The sequence below is a fragment of the Typopeltis vanoorti genome, chromosome 3 (assembly GCF_054136105.1).
Source record: "Typopeltis vanoorti isolate ZY-2024b chromosome 3, IOZ_Tvanoo_1.0, whole genome shotgun sequence".
Lineage (NCBI taxonomy): Eukaryota > Metazoa > Arthropoda > Arachnida > Uropygi > Thelyphonidae > Typopeltis > Typopeltis vanoorti.
The window spans coordinates 77,058,641-77,086,486 of NC_143551.1; the positions used below are offsets into that span (position 1 = coordinate 77,058,641).

The window sequence follows — 27,846 nt, forward strand, 5'->3', positions numbered from 1 at the left end:
TATACAGGGTGATTCAAAATTCCATGTACAAACTTTGAGGGGAGGTAGAGAACATCAAAATCATATTCACATAGGAAAGCATGACTGGAAAAGCCACCCAAAAGTGATACAGCAGATTGCGCACCTGAAGCGCTGTTCACCAGCACTCCAGGTGAGCAATTGGGGCTTCCTCATTCAAGCTTTCGACGTCGTACGAAGAACATGTGTCGTTTTATGAACGCTGAGATGGCAGACATGCACCTCATTTAGCTGATGGTAATGGATGAACCGCTGTACGAATGTATCGCGAAAGGTACCCAAACAGACGTGTACCACATCACCAAATGTTTGCGCATTTGCATCAGAATTTGTGTGACTATGGATCATTCAGGGATTGCAGGCATGATAGTGGGCGGCCACGATCGACACGAAATCCCACCATGGAAGAGGAGGTGTTGCATGAGGTGGACAATAATCCAAAGACAAGCACACATGGCGTTGCCTTTGCTATAGGAGTATCTCACTCCAGTATATTGCGTGTTTTGCACTCTGAGTCCTTCCATCCATTTCATCTGCAACGAGTCCAGTTACTGATGGCTGAAGATTATCCTGAACGTGTGAAATTCGTGCAGTGGTTTCTGCATAAAAGTGCCATAGACCTGGATTTTCCAACTTGTATTTTGTTCACAGATGAAGCTTTATTTACTCGCGAAGGGGTCTTCACGATCACCACAGTACTCACGTGTGGGCCCATGAGAACCCACATGCTGTGCGATCACATGCTGCACAACAATGCTTCACCATTAATGTATGGGCAAGTATCGTCACCGACTGTTTAGTCGGCCCATACCTGTTACCACCCCCACTGGACTCCAAGAAGTATCAGATCTTTCTGGAAGAAGTTCTGCCAGATTTATTGAACAATGTTCCAATGACTGTGCATCGGCAGATGTGGTTCCAACACGACGGGGCTCCAGCCCGTTTTGGCATTTCTGTGCATCAGTATTTGGACAGGGCCTTTGGGGGCTCGATGGATTGGGCATGGTGGACCTGTCGCATAGCCCCACACTCATCCGATTTATCGAGCATTGATTTCTTTCTGTGGGCGGCCCTTAAAACCATGGTGTATGAAATGCCTGTTGCCTCTGACATGGACCTCATGGCAAGAATCGCCATCGCTGCTGCTAATATCGGAGAAACTCCAGGTATTTTCAAAAATGTACTGCAATCAATGCGTCAGGCATGCATCACTGCTAATGGTCATAACTTTGAGCATCTGATGTGAAACCATATTATGTATCCAACTACTATTGAACTGTTCAGTTACACCTAATGAAGTTTTTTTACACTACTTACTGCCTTGTGTTATTTCTGTATCTTTGTGTACGTGGAATTTTGAACCACCCTATATATACATAAAAAAGCTTGCTTACTCACTGATCACAAACCTTATTTTGCTGATAGCATTCTCTACCCATCCTACTTATATAACAAATCTTGCAGTGCTCAAATATCTCAAGCTTTACAATCTCTTTGATAAATGCCCTAAACACCGATTTCTAAACCATCCTGCCATGGGACAACAACCACTGTCACCTTCAATGCTTCTAAAACACAGTTCTGCTGCCTTTTTTATCGCAAAAAAAAATTACTTCTTCTCCAGTTACCTTTGATGATGCTCGACTTAATAGTCAAGAAAATCTCTCTTTTCAGACTAACTCTTACTCCTACTCCTTCTTGGCATAACCATATCATTTCTATAGCATCTAACTTCAACTTCCATAAAACCTGGCATCATTCATCACTCATTACTTCTCCTCCGTCAAGTTCATTATTCCGTATAAATCTCAACTCTGCCCAACCTTGGAATACTACTCTTACATTTGGGGTGGTGCACTTAAGACCTCTAAAAATTCTTGATGGAATTCAGAAAAGAGCAGTTTGAATGATTGATCACCCCCCCCCCCTCAAAGATTGTCAGTTTCCATATTGTCTCTCTTCTACAGATATTTCCATGTGTGCCTGTTCAGCAGAACTAACATCCATTATTCCCACCCCTCCATTTCTGCTAAGCCTACATACAGAAGCATGAGCAATGTCAGATATACTTTTACAGCTGAACTGCAGATTCACCAAACCTGCTACTCTGTCACCTTTCTACTTCAGTTCTGTGGAAAAGTCTTTGTCACGAAGGAGTACAACCTCCAGCTCTTTAAGAAAAATTCAACAGATTACTTTGCTCTTGACCCCAGGCCCACACAGCATATATTTGCTATAGGCCTTGTAGCCTCTCATGTGTGGGAGTGAATGTAGCTAAACAAAAGTCATGGGAAGACTTTGGTAAGAATACAGAAAATAAATATCATGATGGTGGCAAAATGTTCTGAAGACTACTGAGAAAAGCTTTAAAAAAAATGGAGGAAAGAGTATTGTAAAATGAATCAGACAGGTAAAGGTGATATAAACACTAAAGGTATTTTGGATGTTTGAAATAATTACTCTGAAAGATTATTAAATGAGGTAAGCTGTAATAAAATTGCAATGGAAAATATTCAAGAAGAATGAAATCTGGAGTACATATCAATCCTTGAGGTAGGAAAAACTATCAAAAGCCTGAAATGCAAAAAAACTGTAAGTTGATAATCAACGAGAAATTCTCAAATATGCAAGTATAAAAGTTTTACAATAGCTACACTGCATAATTGGAAAACCTGGTCAGAAGGTTGAATTCTGGATGACTGGATTGTTGCTCTCATAGTTCCCGTCTATAAAAAAAGTCAATAAAATTGAATATGAAAATCAGAGGAATTTTTTCATGCTCCAGGTATACAAACATACTTGAGAAGAAGCTAAGAAAAATTGTAGAAGAAAAACTTGAAGAACAAGCTGGGTTCAGGCAAACTGGGGCTATCAGGATCAGATTTTCACTTATAAGTTATAACAAGTTTCCAAGAGAAAAGGTTTTCAAAATGCTATGATTGTACACAGTAAATGAGACAATATATGCATAACAACGCATGACTTACATTAAGTTAAAGTAAGCAATTCAAATTAGAGGAAGTACAGCCAGATTGTTTGATATAAAATCAGGACAAAGGTGCACACTATCTCTATTCATCATCTATATCAGGGGATACAGCCCACAGCTCAATTTTATATTAAAAAATTTTAAATTATTCTGTTAATATATAATACTTTTTTTTAATAATAAATGCATGTATTTATTAATAATATATTAAGGGTTAAAGATAAGCTGTTGAAGGCTTAACTTTCACTGCAGAGCTGTGTTTATGCTGCAGAATGAACATGCTAACAATGCTAAGTGTATATATATATATATTCATTTTTCTAAATTAACTGACTTAAAACCCGAGAATTATAACACAATGACATTTATTTGAAAAAACGCAACATGTTTCGTCAAGAATGACTTCATCAGGCGATAAGAACATAGAAAGATATTAAAAGACACGAAATTAACATTGACACACTCTAAATCTTTCTTGACGAAACATGTTGCGTTTTTTCAAATAAATGTCATCGTGTTATAATTCTCGGGTTTTAAGTCAGTTAATTTAGAAAAATGAACATATCCCAACCCCGAGTTAATAGTACTAATCATATATATATATATATATATATATATATATAAGATACCAAGCTATTTTAAACTTGGTTTTACTTCATTTCCCAAGCAAGCAAACAGACAAGTAAGTCAAGTTTGCGCCTGCAAGTGTTGCAAGTCTAGGTGACCTCCGCACGTAGTGCAAGTCAAGGCAACTCGTGGTAAAGGTGGAGGATAAGCTCTGATCACTATTCTTAATATTTACCCTTAATGCAAAGCACATCTTCTGGAGAAGATGTATGATGCAACGTATTAAAGCCACTACCCAGACCGGTTTCGACCTTTATTTAGGTCTCATCAGTGGGAGCCAGGCTTAGAAATACCAAGATTTTAGTAATACAGAGCTTATGAGTATTTTACCAGAACAAGTTACCATAAGGTGTTTTGACCTTATTAAATAAAAATCTCAGGATGACAGATAGATGTAGAAAGTATTTTACCTTGGGTATAATAAATATTAAAGATACCAAGCTATTTTAAACCTGGTTTTACTCCATTTCCCAAGTAAGCAAACAGACAAGTAAGTCAAGTTTGCTCCTTGATTTAGGTGCAAACTTGACTTACTTGTCTGTTTGCTTACTTGGGAAATGGAGTAAAACCAGGTTTAAAATAGCTTGGTATCTTTAATATCTTTAATATTTATTATACCCAAGGTAAAATACTTTCTATATATATATATATATATATATATACACACACACACACACACATACTGAGCCCTCATAGCTCAGTCGGTATAGACAAAGCCCTTTCGGTATATCATTATTATTATTATTCCTGACACCTCCAAGGAGTCCAAAGACTCGCAGGAGGACACCTACAACTGTCTCAACCACTACACCAAACCTCTACTACGAATCATCTCCATCTACCACCCAACTCCACCACCACCAACAACTAGTATTTTTTGTCTGTAAATTGCGTGTGTTCTGAAAGGCCGATTTGTCTGTTTTGCAGGATGAAAAACCAGAGTTTCCGGGAGAAAAACCCTGCTACCTCCATATGAGATCGGCTAACTCACCTTCGATTGAAATCGTCCAGATAAAGATTCCTCCCGTCATGACGAGAATCGAACTTAGGCCTATTCCAATCGAAGGGCGTAACGTACCGTCGTTCTTCCAATTGCACTACGGAGGCAAAGGTATAGACAAAGCTTTCGAATAATTCTTCCCCAAATGAAAATATCTAGATGATGTCTTTCAGATGTTACAAGACATCCAAGTTTGCAACTTTATTCCTTCACAAAAAGCAGCTTCCTTCAAATGCAATTTACTTAACACAGTCTTTTGACTTTCATCCTATTGAGTGCTTCCAGGTGACCCCCTTCGCACACGATTTGAAAATTTGAATGTGTACCTGCTTTTAACTCAAAATTGTCAGTTATACAAATTGCCACAAGCTGATTCATCTGATTAGGTTTTGAACACCAGGATATAAACGTAATCATGTATTACTCTCATAGTACACTATACATCCCTTGAGAGTAATATCAGGAATGTCATGATGATGTTATAATTCCAAAATGAAATGATTTTTAAAATTAATAAAGAAAATATAACACTCACTTGACTGGAGCAGTAAATTGAAGCAAATCATGAGTAGTCATAGCACCAGGAACAGCCAATATACATACCATTTCACTTCTTTCTGCTTCTTCTGCAAGAGGTGTTCTTTGACTAAAGATTTTAACAAACTGATTAATAAATATCTCTTTGAATTTTGTTTTAAATGCAATATATACAACTTATAGCATAGTATGGTGTATATATATTGTATTTATACTATTTATATGTTTATTATATAAAAATTGCTTTTATATAAATGAATCATTCCAACAATTCTTTCTGAAACGTTTAGCTAATTTTTTTATTATTATTATTATTTTTTATTTCAACCTCACCTAGAATAGGCAAGATAAAGATTAGATAATTCACAAACACTGTTCTGGAGACCAAACACAATTTTTTTTTTCCAGCCACTGGCACCAAATACACGGTGGTGGCCTTACAGAAGGTAGTGAACCCAACTCGCAGCTTGTACGGAGAACAGAGATGTTATTCACTGGTTCAACTAAGATGGAAATGAAATGTATGTGATAAATCCCATAAAAATTAGAAGATTATCAATATACTTGGCAGAACAGAAAATAACACTTTTAAAAAAGTGTTATTTTCTATGATGTGCATAGAGGCTGAAATGAAAAAGAGACAGAAAAAGAAAACTGGAATCAGCTTTTATAACATTAGGAAACAATACGCGTGGATAGGCTCATGTGTTCGTCAGACATGTTGTTATAGATTTCACGGTATGATATGAACACAGATGGATAAGAAAATAACCATTTATTAACTCAGAAGCTAACATTTCGCTGGTATTATATGCAGCATCTTCAGAGCACACAACAACTTTGAACTTTTTTCTTTTCTTTTTTTTTTTTAAACCTAGATGGCACCATATTAGGACTTTAGTCTTGTGTTGCACGCTGCAATTACTTATACTAGTCCCACTGTTACACCGGATTGTGGTTGTCTCTTTTGTAACAAACTTTGTGTTGTGTGCTCTGAAGATGCTGGATATAATACCAGCGAAATATTAGCTTCTAAGTTAATAAATAGTTATTTTCTTATCTATCTGTGTTCATATCATACCGTGAAATCTATTACAACAATATGAAACAATAAAAATAAAGAAAAATTTATAAAATGCAGTTATATGGATATAGTTACATTTACAGAACTGAATTGAACTTGAAACAATTTCTTCAACACATGGCAGCCATGTGTTGAAGAAATAAAACTGCTCAAAATAATTAACAAAATACTTAGAAAATGTGGCATAACTCATGCAGTTTGCAGTGAAGCAGGACAAAATTTGGTATGGTGGCATAGTATACAACAGAATAACAATGAAATGAAGAGAGTGAGAAATGTCGAAGAAGTATAAGGGACATTCTTCTTAAGTAACTTCTCCAATTTGAAGGTAAGCAATCATGGTATGCCAGAGTGTCCAATCTTCTGCCATTCTTTTGATCTCGTAATAGCTCTTCTTACCCATCCATTTCTTACATCATCAACGCAAGAAGTTCTTGATCTAACAGGAGATCTTTTCTCAAATTTTCGTCCAGTATTTCCAGAGACGTTTTCCCTGCTGATCCTCTTAACCCTCCAACAAGCCATGACATCTATAGACATCCAGCAAAATCTAGATACGATTCTGTGACATCCGTTGAATAACATGGATAAGTAGTACAATTTGGTCTCACTATTTCATCCACCTCAGCTGGTAGGGAGGTTAATATATGTCCTGCCAACAGGCAGTTTCTTCAGTGCTCTCCTATAGCACCACATCTCAAAGGCCTGTAATTTCTTTATTATGGATTTTGTACATGTATACAAATATATGTCTCACATCTATAACTCAATGTGGACCATATATAGGATTTTATTATTCTTATTTTAGTCTACTTATTTCAGAGGTCATTAGTAATTTATTATTCCAGAATGCTTCTTTTGACTTAGGTATTCTCTATTTTATTTCCATAACTGTTGTTCCATCTTCTGTAATCATTACTCCTAAATAATTATTAGTCTTTACATTTTGAGCGAATCCTGTTGATACTCTAAATTTGTTTGCGCCTGAAAGTATCTTCAGGACTGGGGGTAAGGTGGTACAACACCAGGGCAACTCGTTGCAAAGGTGGAGCAAGATACCAACACTCCTGTCTCAGTATCTCCAGGAGTGTTGGTAGCTTGCTCCACCTTTGCAACGAGTTGCCCTGGTGTTGTACCACCTTACCCCAGTCCTGAAGATACTTTCAGGTGCAAACTTGTTTGCTCACACTTGGATAAAGGATTAAACTAAATTTATTATACTCTAACCAAGTGAAAAATAAACTTTCAACATCTTTCTCTAAATTTGTGTTTTGTTGCTGTTTTTTGCTTATTACCACAAACTTGGTTTTATCTGTATTTAATACTAAGCCATAATTCTGACTCTTTTTGATTTCGCTATGAACACCAAATCATCAGCAAATCTAATATTGTTAATTCTAATGCCATTTATTTTTATTCCCATTTCAATTTCTTCATATTCTTTCATTATCATTTCATCATATATATTGAAAAGTATAGGGAATATTATACAACCTTGTCTCACTCATCTTTTGATATCTATTGTTTCATGATTAATTTCATTTATAATTTGTGTCTTCTGATTCCAGTATAATTCTATTATTATTCTGAGGTCTTCTGTATCAATTTGAATGTCTTTCAATATTTCTATTACTTTTTCATCAATTTTTAAGGGACATTACATAGTGTACCAAAAAATTACATTACAGAGGTAAACCAATATGCTCAAAAATAGGATCACATAACATCAGTACGGCATAATCCCCCTCTAACAGCTAAACAGACCCAACAGCAATGGACCATACTCAATATAAGGGTGTCTATAAGATTCTGGGGGCAACAAATCTAATTCTCCCACCAGAGCAGACTTTAGTTCACCAAGTGAACTAAAGGCAGTGACTGTTGGTGTAGACAGCAAAGGCATTCCACACATGTTTGATCATATTTTAAGTCTATTTGTGCTGGCCAAGGCAGTCATTGGATATCTTCAGTTTCAAGACTACTCTTCCTCCACCTCTTGAGCTCTAGAGGAAGTGGCATTGTCACGCATTGAAAGAAAAATCTGGGTCCCCTGAATCCCTAAAGTCACACATAGGGTTCAAGGATCTGTTCTCAGTACCTCTGTGCAGTTACAGTATCCCCTATCAAAAATATGAAAGGGGGGGAGGTGCCAAACTGATGATCATCTTCTGCACCACATAAAAACACTGTCTCCAACTGTAAGTGTCCTTCTCTTTGTTGTTGGAGAGATGGTACCATCCCTTGTTCTATCCAGATCAAACAATATCTAGAATCCATTTGTAGGCTAAAATGAGGCTCATCAGAAAACAGAGCTAAGCTTTATTTACCAGGGCTTCATGACACCAGCTTCAATGGAATCTGTGGTGGTTTGTGAATAACAGGATACAAATAACTGGCTTCTTTGTGTAGAGTCCACTTGAACTGAAATCTTCTTAACACATTCTGGTTGGAAATATTTTCACCTGTGGGCACTGCAGAAACCTCAAGAGACAGTTAGTGATACATCATAAGGTTCCATCTTGCTGTTAGAGCAAAACAGCAGTTTGTTCTGGTTGACATAGCCCTTGTGTAACCCTGGTTAAACAGGAACCATTTCATCTCTTGAAATGGTTCCTGTCTCCTGAAATTGCATCCATAATGCCTGAGATGACACCGTAACAAATTAAACCAGCTTTGCTTGCGAATGCCTAGCTTCAAGTCATCCAACGATCTGCCATCTCAAAGAACCATCTAAACAATGATGACTTACCATTCTGAAGGTATGGGAGATGTGACCAACCTAATGAGCAAGCCATTAAAATATGCATGAAGTGATGTGAATGCAACCTATGTTTTTATAGGCATGAGTAATTTACATTGTGTGCAGAGTGGTAGTTCAATTTCTAATGGATAATCAAAATTTGCATGGCAGAATGCCTATTATATATGAAATATTTGCCCTCAGAGACATGGTCAAAAATAAAATATTCATGAAAAACGATTATAGAAATGGCAACTAAAAATGGCAGAAAACCATTAAAGGATGAAATTGCTTTCTCAATTGTTATACACAGTATGCTTATTAATATTGTTTGCCACATTCTATGAACCATTTGAATTTCACTAGGTCATACCAGTTTTGTGAACAGCAGTGCTTATATTTAGGTGAAGCTTCCATTTTGACAACAGATGAAATATATTAATTATTATATTAAACTGAAGATTTTAAGGTGTTTATATATATATATATATATATATATATATATATATATATATATATTTGATATCAAAATTGGAGATGTTAATGTCAGCTCTTTGCTTTATGCGGATGATGTTATACTTCTAAATAAATCCGCTACAAGTCTGCAAGATTCTCTGACTAAATTGAATAGCTGTTGTAATAGATATGGTATGAAGGTCAGCAATAAAAAGACAAAGACAATGAAAATAGGCAGAATCATTGAAAATGTCAACTGTGTTGTGAATGGAGAACCTGTGGAACAAGTAAAACATTTCAGCTACTTAGGCACAATTTTTACTGAAGATGGTAAACTAAATATAGAAATAGACAACAGAATCAGCAAAGCTGGTATCGTGGGAAGTCAATTGAATAAATTCATATGGAATAAGAAAGAAATTAGTCGGAACACTAAATTAGCTGTATACAAGACTGTGTTCAAACCAATTTTAACTTATGGATCTGAGAGCTGGGTCAGAAGTAAAACACTTGACCAAAGACTAGAGACCGCAGATATGAGAGTCCTGAGAAAGATTAGAGGCGTGAACAGATGGCATCAATGGCAATATCATATTAAAAATGAGGATATTAGGAAAGAACTTGACATTGTCAGCATCCAGGAATGCGTTAGCAGAGCTAATCTCAGATGGTATGGTCACTTAAATAGAATGGGAGAGGAAAGATTAGCAAAACAAGTGTTCTCTGCCAGGTTGGCAGGAAAACGACCCAGAGGAAGACCAAGATATAGGTGGATTGATACGGTACAAAGTGCCTTAGACGATAGAAATATAAGATCTGATAATGTTGGAGTCTTGACAAGTAACAGACTGATTTGGAGGAAAATTGTAGATAGGAAGTTAGTAATGATGTAATTTTTTCATGTAGTACTGTCATATCCTGTACACCCCTTGAGGGTACATGGCAGGAATATGATGATGATGATATATATATCTTCCTCTGATTTCTAGGAGGCTTCATTATAGCTCTGTATTTACAAATACAGAAATAATTTCATTATTTTTATCACGTTTGTAAGTATTTTCTGCCATTCTTTGTTGTGTTTTTTGTGAGAACTATTATAACTCCCACAAAAAAAAAAAAAAAAAAAAAATCTAAATACGAGGGTTGTTCGATAAGTCCATGCAAAAATGAAGAAAATAATTTTTTTGGGACAAACATTTTTTATTTTTCAACATAGTCTCCTTTGAGGTCTATACACTTAGTCCAACAATGCTCGAGTTTTTGGATCCAGTCCATATAGTATGATTTGTCCAACTCTTCAAAATAGGCAGTTGTTTCAGCAATCACCTCATCGTTTGATGAAAAATCTCTTTCCTGCAAGCCGTTTTTTCATGTTTGGAAACAGATAGTAGTCCGAGAGAGCCAAACCTGGAGAGTAGGGGTGTGAAAGGACTTCGTAGCATAAATCGAACAATTTTGCTGTCACAATTGCAGAAGAGTGAGCAGGTGTGCGTTGTCGTGATGAAAAAGCATCTTCTTTTTTGTCAAGCGTGGTCGTTTCCTTTATTTCATTATTTAAACGATCCAGAAAAGACGCATAATACACTCCAGTAATTGTTTTGCCCTTTTCCAAGGAGTCTACAAAGATTGTGCCACGAGCATCCCAGAAGACGGTGGCCATAACCTTTCCTGCTGAAGGAAAGGTTTTTGCTTTCTTTGGTGCAGATTCCCCACTTGCAACCTATTGTTTTGACTGTTCCTTGGTCTCAGGCTGGTAGTGCTGAATCCATGTTTCATCTAGTGTTACGAAATATGCAAAAATTCCTCTGGATTCCATCGAAACAGCTTCAAGCTGCTCTCGCAGCAGTTCACATGTTGATGCTTTTGATCCAGTGTAAACAAACACGGCACCCATCTTGCGGACAGTTTTTTCTTATGTAAATGTTTATGTAAAATATTAAAAAGACAAAGACAATGAAAATAGGTAGAATTGTTGAAAATGTCAACTGTGTTGTGAACGGGGAACCTGTGGAACAAGTAAAACATTTCAGCTACTTAGGCACGATTTTTAGTGAAGATGGTAAATTAAATATGGAAATAGACAACAGAATCAACAAAGTTGGTATGGTAGGAAGTTTTCCAAGGAGTCTACAAAGATTGTGCCACGAGCATCCCAGAAGACGGTGGCCATAACCTTTCCTGCTGAAGGAAAGGTTTTTGCTTTCTTTGGTGCAGATTCCCCACTTGCAACCTATTGTTTTGACTGTTCCTTGGTCTCAGGCTGGTAGTGCTGAATCCATGTTTCATCTAGTGTTACGAAATATGCAAAAATTCCTCTGGATTCCATCGAAACAGCTTCAAGCTGCTCTCGCAGCAGTTCACATGTTGATGCTTTTGATCCAGTGTAAACAAACACGGCACCAATCTTGCGGACAGTTTTTTCTTATGTAAATGTTTATGTAAAATATTAAAAAGACAAAGACAATGAAAATAGGTAGAATTGTTGAAAATGTCAACTGTGTTGTGAACGGGGAACCTTTGAGATGCCTACAGCCTTAGCAATTTCACACACTTTCACTCTTCTATCATCCATCATCGTATCATGGATTTTGCAATAATTTCTAGAGTAGTGACCTCAACAGGGGGTCCAGAAGGTTCAGCATCACTTGTGCTCACATGGCCACTTCGAAAGTTACTAAACCACTTATAAACCATTCTAATTGACGGTGCAGACTCACCCATAATGTTTATCAAGCTTATCTTTGGTTTCTTGAGCCGTTTTGCCTTTCAAAAAGTAACGTTTAATCACTACTCAAAATTCTTTCTCATAAATTTTTCACAAATCACAGTACTTGATCAATTCAAATGAATGCCAAACACAGAGCAATAGATCTATCTGAATGAAACTTAGTGTGTGATCCTCCAACAGTTGCCAGCAACTAAAAATAACCTCGATACATACTGATGGTGCCATCTCTTTGATTTTGCACGGACTTATTGAACAGCCCTTGTATACATGAAAAATAAGAAATAAGGATTTATGTGATGTATGTTGATGTTTTAATACACTTTAGAGATAGCATGTTAGATGGCAATCATAAATCCAGATGACTAATTCTACTTTAATTAAAAATATAAAGTTTGGCTTTTCCTTCTGTCAATTAGCAAAACTCCACTGATACATCAGCAAATATAGAAATATAGGCTAAAAATTATAAAATCAAGAACTCATTAACTGTTTATAATTCAAGTTACACATAGAATGAAAACATTCTATTGACATATTTCTAAATAATTAAAATCAACATGCAGTTAAAATTTGATTAAAAATTAATTCATTTCTTACTTTTCTTTATAAAGATGCAAAATTCCTTTTGTAACTTCAACAAAATGGTTTCCAGAAAAGAACGGTATTTGTGATGATAATAATGGCCTTGCTCTTCTTTCTGTACTGCAAATGCTACTTTCAGAAAGAGCAGGAGAGTTCTCTTTATGCTTGGCCTTATCACTCTCACATGAAAGTAAAAGTTCCTTATTACTCTGATCACCATCATTGTTTAATGGAGACAATTCTTTTGTATCCAATCCATCACTTTCACGATCATTCAAAGATGTTGATTCTTTACTAATTTTATTGGAATCACAGTCAGAAGAAATTTCTTTTAAATGCCTATGACATTCTTTTTCATTTATAGCTGAAGTTTCATTCTGAATTGTAGTATTACTCTGTGTAAGATTTTTTAAACATTTATCTTTTTCTTGCTCTACAGAATTTTTTCTCTTATCTGCAGCAGAATTTAATTCTAACTTTATCCCACGATTCTTTTTATTAATTCGAGAATTTGAGAAAGACTGCCAATTTTGATTTGTGTTAGTACATGCATCTTTACTTAGAGGTGCTGATGAATTCTGCTGCCTAAAATTTTGACATGAAAGATTCTGTTGAGATTCTATTTCTTGACTACAGAATTGGGATTCTAAATTGCTCTCACTATTACTTACTGAATATGTATGATCAGGCTGACTAACAGTAGACATAGTTGTAGACAAATGATGATTAGCTTCAGTTACTGATGTTACAAGTCCTTGTGAATGTTCCTGGAAATTTCCAATAGGATTACTTTGTTCAGACTTATCTGAAATTAAACATTTAACATAAAGATCAATAAAAGAAACTTATATTGTGATAAGAAACTTACATAAAATAATTTTTTAAATTAAAAAAAATTTAAAGTAATTCAAAAATAAATAACAAATGTATGAACAAGAATATCTATAACCATCTTTCAACAAAGTACATACTAGTGCTGAATGGAAAAGAAAGATTATAATTGAATGAACCAAACTCCAGCAAAGCCAACACATGACAATTAAATTTTTTTGATTCCTTGAATGAAGAATCAAAGTTTAAGAATGATTTTGCATAGTGGCAGTGTGTTGACTGCACTTTCCCCATTCCTCATGGAGAGTTCTGGATAGTGCTTTCAAATAGAATTCGTAGCATTATTTTTTATTTGGGGGGGAGGAGAATCTTTGATAGTTAAGTACACAAGTCTCACAATCCCCAAAAAATTATACTGAAATGCTAAAATTCACTTTTAGTAATAAAAACTGTTCAAATTTAGTGGGCCAGTGATGAGTGCAATATTATTGCCTTTCACACATTTGCAAGATCTAGCCCATTTCAATATTTCCATGAAAAGAGAGCAATCCCACTGGAACAGACTTACCAGTAATGCCAATGCCAAATAGAACTGATTTGGTGGCAGATGACTTTCATCATCTGGTGAAACACTACCAGATTACTGGGGCATGAAGTTGCTGGTACTATATTTAGTACTCGGAGCACGGGTTCCAGCTTCTATCTCCCAAACCTTTTAGCATGTAATGTGAGTGATATATCCTTCAACAGCATGCCACACATAGCATGTAGTTCAAAGGCCTCTCCCACCCCATTTGTGAGAGTACAGCAGTAAAGCAGTTCAGCAGGCCAGGTAGCATACTAGACTAAACCTAGTGGTAATGCATATAGATAACTTGCCAATCAGCTGTCATATATTCCCGCTGCGATCTATTCTGCTGGAACAGGTCATGTAGAGACATGGGACAGGGAACTGTTGATATTGAAAGTGAAGTTTTCTGTATATGGATAACATGTCTCAGAGTATTTCTATCTCTTGTCACTGTTTCCCTACTTTTTTTCTTCACTTCAGCACCATCATTACAATAAACTCAAATAGATATATACCATCACTGCAGTTAAAATAAAAAAGCACCTTCAAAAAAAATAAAACTAAAAACATTAGAAAAAAAATTCTTTCACATTCACTTCATCAACATTTGTAGCATAAACACCAACTTCCATGATGTGCACCATCACCTACAGACATCCAAAGCATATCTGCTTTTTCTCAAATTCCAAATTACTGCCACAAAAGCAACAACGATCATCTTAAATATCCACATCTTAACTGCCCAAACTACTTTGGGTTTGATCCCACAAAGGTGGTACTTGTGCTTCTGTGATGTTCAATCTTCAATCTCTTCTTTTTGGACCTTCTGGGACTTATGATACATAATGAAGAAAACAAATCTTATCGATCATTCCTTCATATGCTGTCTCTACTACTCACCTAATTTTGACTATTTGAATTCTTTATCCCTGAAGCTTCATTATCTGCAATCCAACTACCCTAACAACGAAATTATCTTTCTTCATGCTTTAATGTCCACATCACCAGCTGGAAGAAAGCAATGACCTAATGCAAACTGTTCATCTACTAACCAGAATACCACAATTCTCTCCACTTACCAAAACACTCTGGATCTTTTCTTAACCAGTTCTTCTTCCAGGCAGACAGCTAAAGTGACCTCTCTTAGTAATTCAAATCATAACCTCATATAAGGTCCATATCACCCTTCCCTCAGCAATTCACAACCTTGTATCCTTTGCTACTGCAACAATGCCAAATTTGACAATTTCCAAGACTTTTGCTCCTCCTTTCCATGGTCAGACTATTGTTTCTGATCCCCTGATACTTACTGTGACTGTGTGACAGAAATTATTCATGTTGGAATGAGGATGTTCATTCCCCATTCTGTTCAAAATCCTGTCCAATATCCAAGCAATGGCTTCTCATTAAGTGTGCCAGGACAGCCCAAATAAAAATTATCATAAGTGGCTTCAGACCAAAACTCCAACTTCATACACAACCAATAATGAAGACCACAATCCTAGCAAAACAATCAGTAACAGTGTGAAGTCCATCTTCGAAAGGGTTAAATGTCAAAAACACATTGCCTGTGCCAATGACATTTGTGACTTCTAATCCCTTGCAAAAGCTGTTATGCAAAATTATTCAAATTAAGTGGATATTGAATCCAATATTTATTTCAAAGCCAAATAGAGAAGACTACAAGAGTTTCACAGAAACTGCAAGAGTTTCATGCCGAATATAGATAGAAACTATAAAAGTTTTGGCAGATCCAAATGTAAGCAAACCTTTCATGACAAGGGCAACTCGTAGTAAAAGTGGGGGTAAGCTCTGATCACTATCCTTAGTATTACCCATAATGTAAAACACATCTCCTAAGAGATGTATGATGTGATACATTATGGGGGGGGGGGGTCACTACCCAAACTGGTTTCGGCCTTTGTTGAGGTCTCATCAGTGAGTAGGCAGACCCAAAATTGCAAATACTCAGTTGTAGTGATGCAATTTTGCAATTTTTACAATTTTGGGTCTGCCTACTCACTGATGAGACCTCAACAAAGGTCAAAACCAGTCTGGGTAGTGACCCCCCCCCCATTATGTATAACATCATACATCTCCTAGAAGATGTGTTTTACATTATGGGTAATACTAAGGATAGTGATCAGAGCTTACCCCCACCTTTACAATGAGTTTCCCATGTCATGAAAGGTTTGCTTATGCTTGGATCTGCCGAAACTTTTATAGTTTCTATCTATATTCAGCATGAAACTCTTGCAGTTTCTCTGAAACTGTTGTAGTTTTCTCTATTAGGCTTTGAAATAATGTTGGATTCAATATCCACTTAATTTGAATAATTTTGCATCGCCGAAGTGAAGCCTTTTGGCTCTCTATTTCAGTAACAGCTGTTATGCAATTTCTGCTTATCTCCACTCTCCCCTCTCACCTAGACTACAACAATAATACACTACCATGTAAAGATAAAGCTGACCTCTTAGCATCACTCTTCTCATCTAACTCCAGCAGAGATATGACCAACATAAATGATCTCCAACCAGTACTCCAGAAATCCACTCACTCATTTGCCAGGTGAATGATCAGAAACAAGTGGCGAGTGAATTTTCAGCAACATTCTAAATTCATTCGAAATATATTATTTTCTTTGTATAAATTACATTTGATTAAAAAATTTTAAACTATTGTGTCATTTACTGTCAAGTCATTTGATCATAGGAGATACAAGGAGGGAAGAAAGGGAAGATGATGTAAGCCAATCATCTTCCCTTTCTTCCTTCCTTGTATCTCCTAAATTTACTACTCAAAAAGAAAAATAAAGTTTAGACTTTATTTTTCTTTCTATATGAAAGACTAAGAAAAAAAAAGGTTATTAAAAGCACAATCTGCTGTGTCTTCTCTCCCAACAGACACCCTGTCATTGTTGCCGTAACATAACTGATAACTTTTAAACATTTTTCTCTATATATGAAATACTTTATAAATCTAGAGAGTTATAAAAATCTCCCTAATTTTTCTTACAGCAGTATTATAGTGCTCTTTTTACTGCATTCATGCTCCACTATGAGTCACACTTTTAGTTTTTGTTTTAGTCAAGAAGCGAGAAAAATAAGCCAGCATTAGGTGTTACAGTTATGCTGCTTTACTTCAAAAGAATAAATCTTGCACACTTGAAACATGAGAGAAAACAAATAAGTTTTTCATATCATAAATACATTTTCTATAATTATAATTAAATTAATATTTAAATCTAAATTAAATTATAATTAACTCAAATTATATTTGCTAGTCTTAGTTTAGTCCTTCTCATTCATGTGAAAATTAATAAGAAAATCACATCGATCTATTTCTTACCTCTATACAAATTGAGAACATCCATCCGAATTTCTGAGCAACCAATAATTTTTTAAAAATCCAATATTCAAAGTCAAAAACATTGAATATTGGACTCTCTTTCTAATGCTCCATTACTACCACTAAAGTCTAGGGAAGGAGCCTCACAGACTCTAAACTAAGACCCACTTATGATTTTTAATAAATACATTTCATTATCATCATAATACTAAATATGGATATATACTTTATGATCTGTTCTGGTCTCATTTTTAATCTAATATCCTCACTCAAAATAAATTTTATAATTAAATCAATGTGTGTGCATTTAGTTCAATACACCTTACCCATATATATATATATATATATATATATATGTATATATGTACTTACCATATATATATATATATGTACTTACCATATATATATATATATATGTACTTACCATATATATATATATATATATATGGTAAGTACAACATGTGTAATAGAAAATTGTCAATTTCATTAACAAAATAAACTGGTAATTATAAACCCCAAAATTAAAATGAGCACAATCTAATGAAATACTTCTTGTAGAAAGGCTTATACGTTGACAACACGACTATTAAATTATTTAAGGAATTTACAACGTATACTGGAATATTAATTAAAAGAAACTTTAATAAATACAGGAAGTATTTATTAAAGTTTCTTTTAATTAATATTCCAGTATATGTTGTAAATTCCTTAACTAATTAAATACTGTAATACATCTATACATCTTATTCTTCCAACACCTTAAGTAGGTGCATAATTATAAATATAGTCCTGCCCTAAGCTATTTTTACAGCTCACAACATGAATTAGTTTAGTGTAATTAAATGTCTGAAAATTTTACATAACAGAAATGTTTTTTAATATGGTTATGTAAAAAATACTGCCTTAATAAAAAAGATTGCCTGGAAACATAAACCAAAAGAACACAGATCAAGAGGAAGACCCAGGAGGAGATGGGCAGAAGACTTTTTAAACCCTTGAAAACATTAACAGGCAAACAATTACCTAACACGCAAAGCCAAGAAGAAGAAGATATAAAAAATACAATGATCTAAATGATCTAAAGAAAATAGAAAAAGCTACAGGAGAAGATGGAATAAATTCAGAACTATACAAATACAGCTCGAAACCATTTCAATTATGATTAATTCCTAAATAGAATATAGGAAGAAGGAAACATCCCACAAGAATGGAAGACAGCAATAGTCATAATCCTATTCAAAAAAGGAAACAGAAAGAATTGTGGAAACTACAGAGGAATATCCTTATTAAATACATGCTATAAAATATATCTAGATAATAATAATAATTAAAAGTAAATTAACACCATGGGACAAGGAAATTACTGGAGAACAACAATGCGGCTTTAGGAAAGGAAGATCCTGCACAGATCCCACATTTACACTCAAACAAATGATAGAAAAAATAATAGAATTTAACCTGCCCAACATATATGGCCTTCCTGGATTATGAGAAAGCATACAATCAAATCAACAGAACAAAATTAATCAATATACAGTATGAATTGAAAGCTTCATCTCAGACCACAAAAGCAATAGCAAATATAATGGAAGAAAGCTATATTAAAATTAAAATTAATGATGAAATAACCAAAAAAAAAATTAAAATCAATAGAGGTCCCATTCAAGAAAGTGGATTATCACCAATACCCTTCAATATATATATACTGGGGGGGGGGGGGGGGGGGGGGGGGGGGGGGGCTCCACCACCCCCTGTCACCTATGGCACCCAAACCCCCCATGTTCCGGACTGGTAGGCGGTTCTCCTTGAATTCCGATGACTCGAATTTGAAGACTCGACACTCAGGGTAGCCCCTGAGTTTCAAAACGTTTCAAATAACTTGACAAAAACGTTACATAAAAATGTTACAAAAAACATTACAGCCTACATCCCTTTCAAGCCGACGTTGCATCCGTTTCCAATTTCAGCTTATCATTTTATAGTATAGAGTAGATATATATATATATGGAAAAAATTTCAAGAGAGTGGAGGAAAAACAAAATCATAGGAATTAAAATAGGAAATAAAGAATTAACCAGCCTTTTGTATGCTGACGATCAAGTTATTTTTGCTGAAAATGAAGAGTAATTACAGAAAAATCTATACGTATTGAACAAAACAACAGAACAGTATGACAAGAAAATCTCAATAAATAAAACAAAATCAATACATTTCAAGGTAAAGAAATTAAAAGATGCAAATTAGTCACCACAACAAAGTAATAGAACAAGTGAACAAATTTAAATATCCAGGAAATTACATAAGCCCCAATGGAGAAATCGACATTGCATATTATTATTATTTTGGGCAACTCCAAGGAGTCGACAGACTCATCGAGGGAGGCCCTAACATCATGTCAAGAACAACTATTCGACATTCACACAGTATCTATCATACCTCGCCTTGAACTCATTCACAGTCATAGCACCCACAACAGACTCTGGCAGCTTATTCCACTCATTCACCACTCTCCAAGTAAAAAACCTAGCTCTAACACCCCTGCTAACCACATTCTTGCCCAGCTTCCATGTATGGCCCCCTAGTCCTCCCACCACCAGTCCTATTCTCAAAAATATCTTCTGGATTAATCCTATAGAAACCTTTCAGTAATTTGAATGTCTCAATCATATCACCCCTTTTCCACCTATCAACCAATTTTTACAACCCACAAATCTTCAACCTGTTCTCATAAGGTTCATTCCACAGACCTGCTATCATCTTGGTCACTGTTCTCTGGATCCTCTCCACCTCCTCCCCATCAAGAAGTAACCCTGGTGCCCATATCTGGGCACAGCAGTCTAGATGGGGTCTTATCAAGGCTCGATATGGTGGAACAATAACTTGTTTGTCTCTGCTTGTTAAAGTATTTTTCAGCAACCAAGTGATTTGATGAGCTGATTTAGCCACTTTTGCAATGTGCCCCCTAAACTTCAACTCCCTATCCACCAACACTCCCAAATCCCTGGCCTCATCAATCTCCTGGAGTACGGTTCCACCAATGTGATATACTAATGTGATATACAAAAACTAATGGTTGGACCTTATACACCAGGGATGGCCAACCTATGGTGTACTGGATGATTAGAGGGTGCATTGGACCCCCAGTGATAATAAAGTAAGACTACTTATGCAAAAAATATTAACCAAAAACGGATCTATAGGAAAAACAAAAAAAAAGCTAAAACTTAGTAATTATTTTTAGTGATTTTATTGTACACCTTTTGCACATTCGCTTATTTGATCTTGAGGTGCTAATTGTGGGCAACAGTGGTGCATCACAGATTTTTGTTAGTCTGTTTACAATTGATGCTCCTGCACTACAGAGATGTACTTTGTTTGTCCTTTGTAAACATTTGCAGTTTGGTACTTTTTTGAAAATTAAGCCTTGTTTTTACATTCAATTACCAATCACAGTGCAAAAGAAAATGAGCAAAAAAAAAAAAGGTGGTAGTAAGTGTGAATTCAATGAACAGTGGGAAAATTAGTTTATATTTAAAGCAAATCAGTAAGGAAAACTGTTGTGCATTGTTTGTGAAAGTGCTTTCTCATAATAAAAGACATATGATCATCATCATAACACTAATTACGGGTATAGACCATATTGGTCTGTTCCGGTCTCATTATCCATCCAATATCCTTTTTTGAGGTCTACCCTGTCTTTTCTTTCTAACTGGCTTATATTTTAGTATTTGTTTAGGATGTCGGGTGTTGGCCATTTGGTTTTACATGTTCAATCCATTTTTGGATTGATGATGCTTGATTTGGACATACGATGTCTATATTAAATATGTCTATATTAACATATTTTTACAGGGAGTTTCTAAGGGCACAAGAGTTGTTGTGTGGCGCATCTGAACTTGTATGTGAAAAAAATTGGCGCATGGAACATAAAAGGTTGACCACCCCTGCTATACACCATCAGGTCATAAGAGCTGCAACTGGAGAATTTCAAACTTCACCGATCTCTAGTCTATACAAGGGTTGTTCGATAAGTCCATGCAAAAATGAAGACAACATAATTTTTTTGGGACAAACATTTTTTATTTTTCAACATAGTCTCCTTTGAGGTCTATACACTTAATCCAACGATCCTCGAATTTTTTGATCCCATCCATATAGTATAGTATGATTTGTCTAACTCTTCAAAATAGGCAGTTGTTTCGGCAATCACCTCGTCATTTGATGAAAATGTCTTTCCTACCAGCCATTTTTTCATGTTTGGAAACAGATAGTAGTCTGAGGGAATCAAGTCTGGAAAAGTGGGGGGGTTCATTGTTGTAGTGAAAAAGAATCTTCTTTTTCACCAAGTGTGGTCGTTTTTCCTTTATTTCATTATTTAAAAGATCCAGCAAAGATGCATAATACACTCCAGTAATTGTTTTGCCCTTTTCCAAGAAGTCTATGAAGATTATGCCACGAGCATCTCAGAAGACGGTGGCCATAACCTTTCCTGTTGAAGGAACAGTTTTAGCTTTCTTTGGTGCAGATTCCCCACTTGCAACCCATTGTTTAAACTGTTCCTTGGTCTCAGGTTGGTAGTGATGAATCCATGTTTCGTCCACTGTTATGAAAAGATGCAAATATTCCTCTGGATTCTGTTGAAACAGCTTCAATCTGTCCTTGCAACAGTTCAGTGTGAGCAAACCTGGCACCCATCTTGCAGATAGTTTTCTCACATGTAAATGTTCATCATGTAAAATATTATGTACACGGTCATTTGAGATGCCCACAGCCTTAGCAATTTCACACACCTTCACTCTTCTATCATCCATCACCATATCATGAATTTTTTCAATAATTTCTGGAGTAGTGACCTCAACAGGGCATCCAGAATGTTCAGCGTCACTTGTGCTCATATGGCCACTTCGAAAGTTACTAAACTACTTATAAACCATTCTAATCGCATGTGCAGACTCACCATAATATTTATCAAGCTTAGCTTTGGTTTCCTGAGCCGTTTTCAAAAAATAATGTTTAATCACTACACGAAATTCTTTCTCATCCATTTTTCACAAATCACAGTACAGGCAGCCCTCAGTTTACACCTCAGTTCTGTTCCTGAAAAAACAGGCGTAAACCAAATCGGTGTAAAACTTACCCAATTTTAATTAGAGGTATGAAGTTATGTTCCGTGCAGTCAAAAAATATGCACATGAAGTATGTGTAACATTATTATATTTAAAGCTTTGATAATACATACATATATATTTGTTAAAATAAAATTATTAATAACGAAAACAAAACAAAATTATATACAAAAAATATGAAACTTCAAAAAGATATTATATATTTCTATGTTGAAATTACTGGTTTCGGATCACCTACATTTTTTTAAAAAAAAAGGTATCCAGTGCTAACTGCCTAGATTTTCTTTTTCTTTCTTTAAGGAGTTCAGTGTAAGGTCAAATAGATGTGATTATACTCCTTTTTATGTTCGCACTCAGTTCCCAATCGTGGTCCATTTCGCAGAGTTCATCAGTCAATGTCTCCATGCTAGCAAGGATACACTGTAAATCGGCCGTTTTTCATATCTCTCAGAAGACCTTCTTCGTTTTCTTTCTCCTCCTTTGGATGTTGACTTAATTGTTCGGCTAATTCTTTTAAGTCTTCATTGGAAAGAGGTTTATCATGGCTCTCTAAGACTTCTGTCACATCTTCAGCTGTAATATCGTACAATCCCACCTCTCGCGCAAGCTTGGTAACATCTTCAATAACATTCTCCTCTTGCTCTAATTCCTTGAAGTCGTGCACAAATGCTGGAAGAAGTTTTCGCCATGCTCCTTTTAAACACTTTGCTGACACGTCGTTCCAAGCTGCCTCGATGTTGTTAATGCCCTTCAAAATATCGAATGACCACCAATAGTATTTAATAGTTTTTCCTGAAGTGTCCAAGACTTTTACCATTTCCATAAATGTTATATGGAAGTAATAGGCTTTGAAGATTGATATAATCCCCTGATCCATCGGTTGCAAAAGCGATGTTGTGTTTGGGGGCATGTAAACAACCTTGACATCCAATGGTGTTCTTACTTCAGCAAGGTTTTGAGGATGTCCAGGGGGCATTATCCAAGAGAAGCAATGCCTCGGCTGGCAAATCATTTTCTTTACAGAAGCGAAGCACGGTAGGACAAAAATAATTTGTGTACCAATCTATAAAAACGCCTTGTGTAACCCAAGCTTTCTTGTTCCCTTTCCAATAGACTGGCAGCATGGCTTTTAGACCCTTGAAGGTGCATGGTGTCTGTGAATGATACACCAACATTTGTTTAAGCTTCAAAGTTCTGGAGACAGTTGCACCCAACAAAGCGTAAGTCTATCTTTTGCAGCTTTAAAACCTGGAGCAGAACGTTCTTCACAGGAAATGAAGGGGGGTGATGGCAATTTTTTCTAGTAGAACCCAGTCTCATCAACATTAAAAATGAGATCAGGAGGATAACTTCCTTGTTCTACACAATCTTGAAATTCTTTAGGAAAAGCAGCCGCTGCCGCAACATCTGCACTTGCCACCTCACCACATAATTTGACACTGTGACACTTACTTCGAGACTTAAATTTCATGAACCAACCTTTGCTTCCTAAAAATGTTTCTTCGTCTCCATCTGTCTTTTTAAGATCCTCAAAAACTGTTTTTGTTTTCTCAGTTATAACAGCTTGCATCAGAGGAATGTTTTTCAGATTCAAGTCATCCACCCATAATGATAATTTTTCCATTTTTTCATGAAGTTTACCCTTAATAATGTAATGTACATTATTAATGTACATGTTTTGTATTTAGTGCTGCCGTAGATTGTTGCACAGACTGTTTTATTCTATCTGCATTTTTTATAATTGTAGTAATAGTCGATCGAGGTAAGTTCACATTAACAAACATTAGCACGTGTCTGCCCATCTTCCATTCTTCGAATCACCTCCATCTTCTTTTCAAGTGTGATTGATTTCTGCGCCTTCTTAACACCAAGTTCTGCTAATTTTTCTGCACTTCTATTATCAGACATGGTATGCAATTACGTACTTTATCAATTTAAATACGTATGTACGTAAAAAAAATTAAATAGAACAATTTGGTAGATTCAACATTAAATCTAGATTTGATACATATATGTCGTAGTAGCTTGGTAAACACTCAAACACGAGAGTGCCTGCTGGTGTCATTTCTCAGTCAACCACACTACAGTAAGAAAGCATGCGCAGGCAACCAGCGTTATTGTGAATCGGTGTAAATTGAACCAGCGTAAACCGAGGGCTGTCTGTACTTGATTGATTCAAATGAACGCCAAACACAGAGCAATAGATCAATCTGACTGAAACTTGGTGTGTCATCCTCCAACAGTTGCCAGCAACTAAAAATAATCTCGATACGTACTGGTGACACCATCTCTTTGACTCTGCACGGACTCAAACAGCCCTCGTACATCAAGACAAACGAACCACTCTTGTTGCTTCGACATCAACAGCTGTCTCTACTATATGCAACAAAAATAAAATAAAACACCATGTGGCCAAATATTTTTTGCCCAAAGTGGGAGATTCTGAACAGCGCTCATCAAAATACCTAATGATCCTTTGGTACGTTAAGCTTCCAAGTTCCAGAGACAGTTGCACCCAACTTATCAACCTCACCAGAAAAATAGCCGTTTGGCTTTTCATCTTAGTTATGATCCTTTGGTATGTGAACAAAAGCACTCTTAGAAGCTCTAGATCAGTGTTTAACGTGGAGCGAATTGTAAAGAGAATTGATTCTGCCTTTACCTCTCTACAGATGGGAAAAATTATATGACCATCTCTCTCTCTCTGTCTCTTGCTCTGTGATTTATGGAGTTTCATTCTGTCTCATCGCTAGAGTTGTGAAGAGGAATCTGTGCCCAAGATGGATCCATGTTCTGATTATTGTTGCTTGCTTGCTCAATTTCTGGGGTGTGTTTTTCCTATATAATAAAATTAAGTAGATATTTATAAACCTAAATTGTTCATTAACATTTAATGGCATATACCCTTAAAAGAGCAGTATCATATATTGTGATAAACCACTTCAGTTAGCATATATTTACTAGTTTTCTATCAGCAACTTTCTTGATCAGTCTTCCTCTGAATCTCCTAAAGCTCCTAATTACATCAAGCAAACTACATCTGTATCTTTTTCTGTTATTTTTGTTTGAAACATGTTTTGCTATTTTGTATAAGTAATGAACCACTAATGGGCTGATGATGTGCAATATACAGCCTTTCCCGGCCAAGCCAACTCTGTCCTCTTGTAGTGTAGGTTCTTTCCACAAACACTTTGGGCTTATTGTTACCTTAGAAGCATACCCTCCCTAGTTGAAGTTTTGAAATGCCAACTAGACGATATCAGTGCCCAGTGAAACACCAGATATTTACTTATCATAGACCTGAAATGGCTAATACAGTATACAGTAGAATCTGCTTATTGTGATAGCTATTGTTATCAAAATCAGTTGGTCCCAAAACACACCATTTAAAAATAAATAAAAATAATCCATCTATTATAATCAAAGTTCCGGTTATTGTTATCAAAATCCTCGAATGTTTAGCCTTTTGTGTCTCAGAATTCTAAGAAATAAGGATTAATCAGCACAATATTTGACAAAGAACATTTGTCGAAATCTGAATTTTTTTGTTAATTTTCCTTTATTCTGATATCTTCCAGGCAAATGCAGGTGGGTAATCTTAATTTTTTTTTTTTTTTTTTAATTTTAATCTTCCGTAAATCTTAAATCTTTCAGGCAAATGTAAGGGAATATAAATACAGTCTAATTGTGATTTTTTGAGTTAATTTTCGTGCTCTCTTTCAGTAAGTGAATTTGATTTTAAGTGCTTGTTTAAACAGCTCATTTTTTAGCATTATGGCAGAAGCAAGTAAAAAACGTACAGATTTATCTTTTAAAGAAAAGCAAAGAATTTTGGAGTGCTATGATAAGTTGCCTAAAATGAGGCAGTGTAGTGCGACTGTACATTTAAAAATTTCACAACCACTCTTGTGTAAGATCTTAAAAAACTGATCAAACATTGAAACTTCAGCTCTTACTGAAGAGAACATGGATTGGAAGCAAGCCCGATCTCGTAAGGATATTCAAGTTGAATCAGCATTAAAAATTTGCTTTAGTAATGTTTGTGAAAAGAATGCTTCGATTAATGGGCCTTTGATGTGTCAAAAAGCAGAACTTGCAAAAACAATGGGCAAAGAAAATTTCACCGCAACTCATGGATGGTTTAACAGGTGAAAAAAGCAAAAGAATATCGTGTACAAGTGTATTCATGGTTAAGAAAAAAAAAGTGCTGATTTTTTATCAGCTAATGCGTGGATTAAGATCGAGTGGCCAAAAATTATTGCTGAATATTCTCCTGAGGATATTTACAATGCAGACGAAACAGGACTCTATTTTCTTGCAATGCCCAAGAATACTTATTTGTTTAAAAATGAAAGTACTAAAGAATTTAAATCTTCAAAACAGCGAGTGACAGTACAACATATTAGTACAACAAAGAAAAAAGGTGAGAAATGAGAGCTCCTAGTGATTGGAAAAAGTACAAATCCTCTTTGTTTTAAAAGGTGTCAAAAGTTTGCTTGTTGACTACTGTTCTAGTGCAAATGCTTGGATGACTAATAACATTTTCAACAATTGGTTAGTTAAGTGGCATCTTAAATTAAAGCAAAAAATTGTCTTGTTAGTAGACAACTGCACTGCACACACAATTTATCATTAAAGAACAAAATAATTTTCTTGCCTTCAAACACGACTGTTAATTCAACCATGTGACCAAGGCATCATACAAGCTTTTAAAGCTTATTATCGCAAGGAGGTTCATGCAAGAATTATAGCTGAACTTGATTATATAAAAGACCAATCTGATGCAAATGCAACTGCAAAAAAGATTTCCGTTCTTGATGCATTGCATTTGGTAGCAATGTCATGGAAGCAAGTCTCAGGGAAGACTATTGAAAACTGCTTCTAGAAAGGTGGATTTTTTAAGACAAATTTTGAAATTCCTTCTTTCAAAGATTTGAATATCTTGCAAATGAAATTTTTGACAAAATCTCAGATGGTATGTCAAAAGAAGAATTTGAAAATTGGATGGATATTGATAACTGCTTCCAATGAGAACTTTAAACTAATAGAAGAAAGTGACCTAATAGAAGTATAGAAGAACGAATTTTAGAAGCTCCTCCAACCAATGCCCAGATGCAAGAAGCTCTCTACAAATACTTTGTCACGGTGTGCAACAAACTTCAAAAGGCATTATGAGTATGAGCAATTTATTCATGACTAATTCAAA

General features: G+C 35.5%; 1 protein-coding gene across 1 annotated transcript in view; it reads right to left on the reverse strand.

The window, feature by feature from the left end:
* Window positions 1–27,846, reverse strand: part of LOC150108289 (BRCA1-associated protein) — a 257,850-nt gene that overhangs the window by 205,736 nt on the left and 24,268 nt on the right. The window contains exons 3-4 of the mRNA XM_090415728.1: window positions 12,780–13,569; window positions 5,170–5,280 (exon numbers count right to left, since the gene is read on the reverse strand). Of these exons, the coding sequence (XP_090271854.1) occupies window positions 5,170–5,280; window positions 12,780–13,569 (901 nt within the window). The remainder of the gene's footprint in view (window positions 1–5,169; window positions 5,281–12,779; window positions 13,570–27,846) is intronic.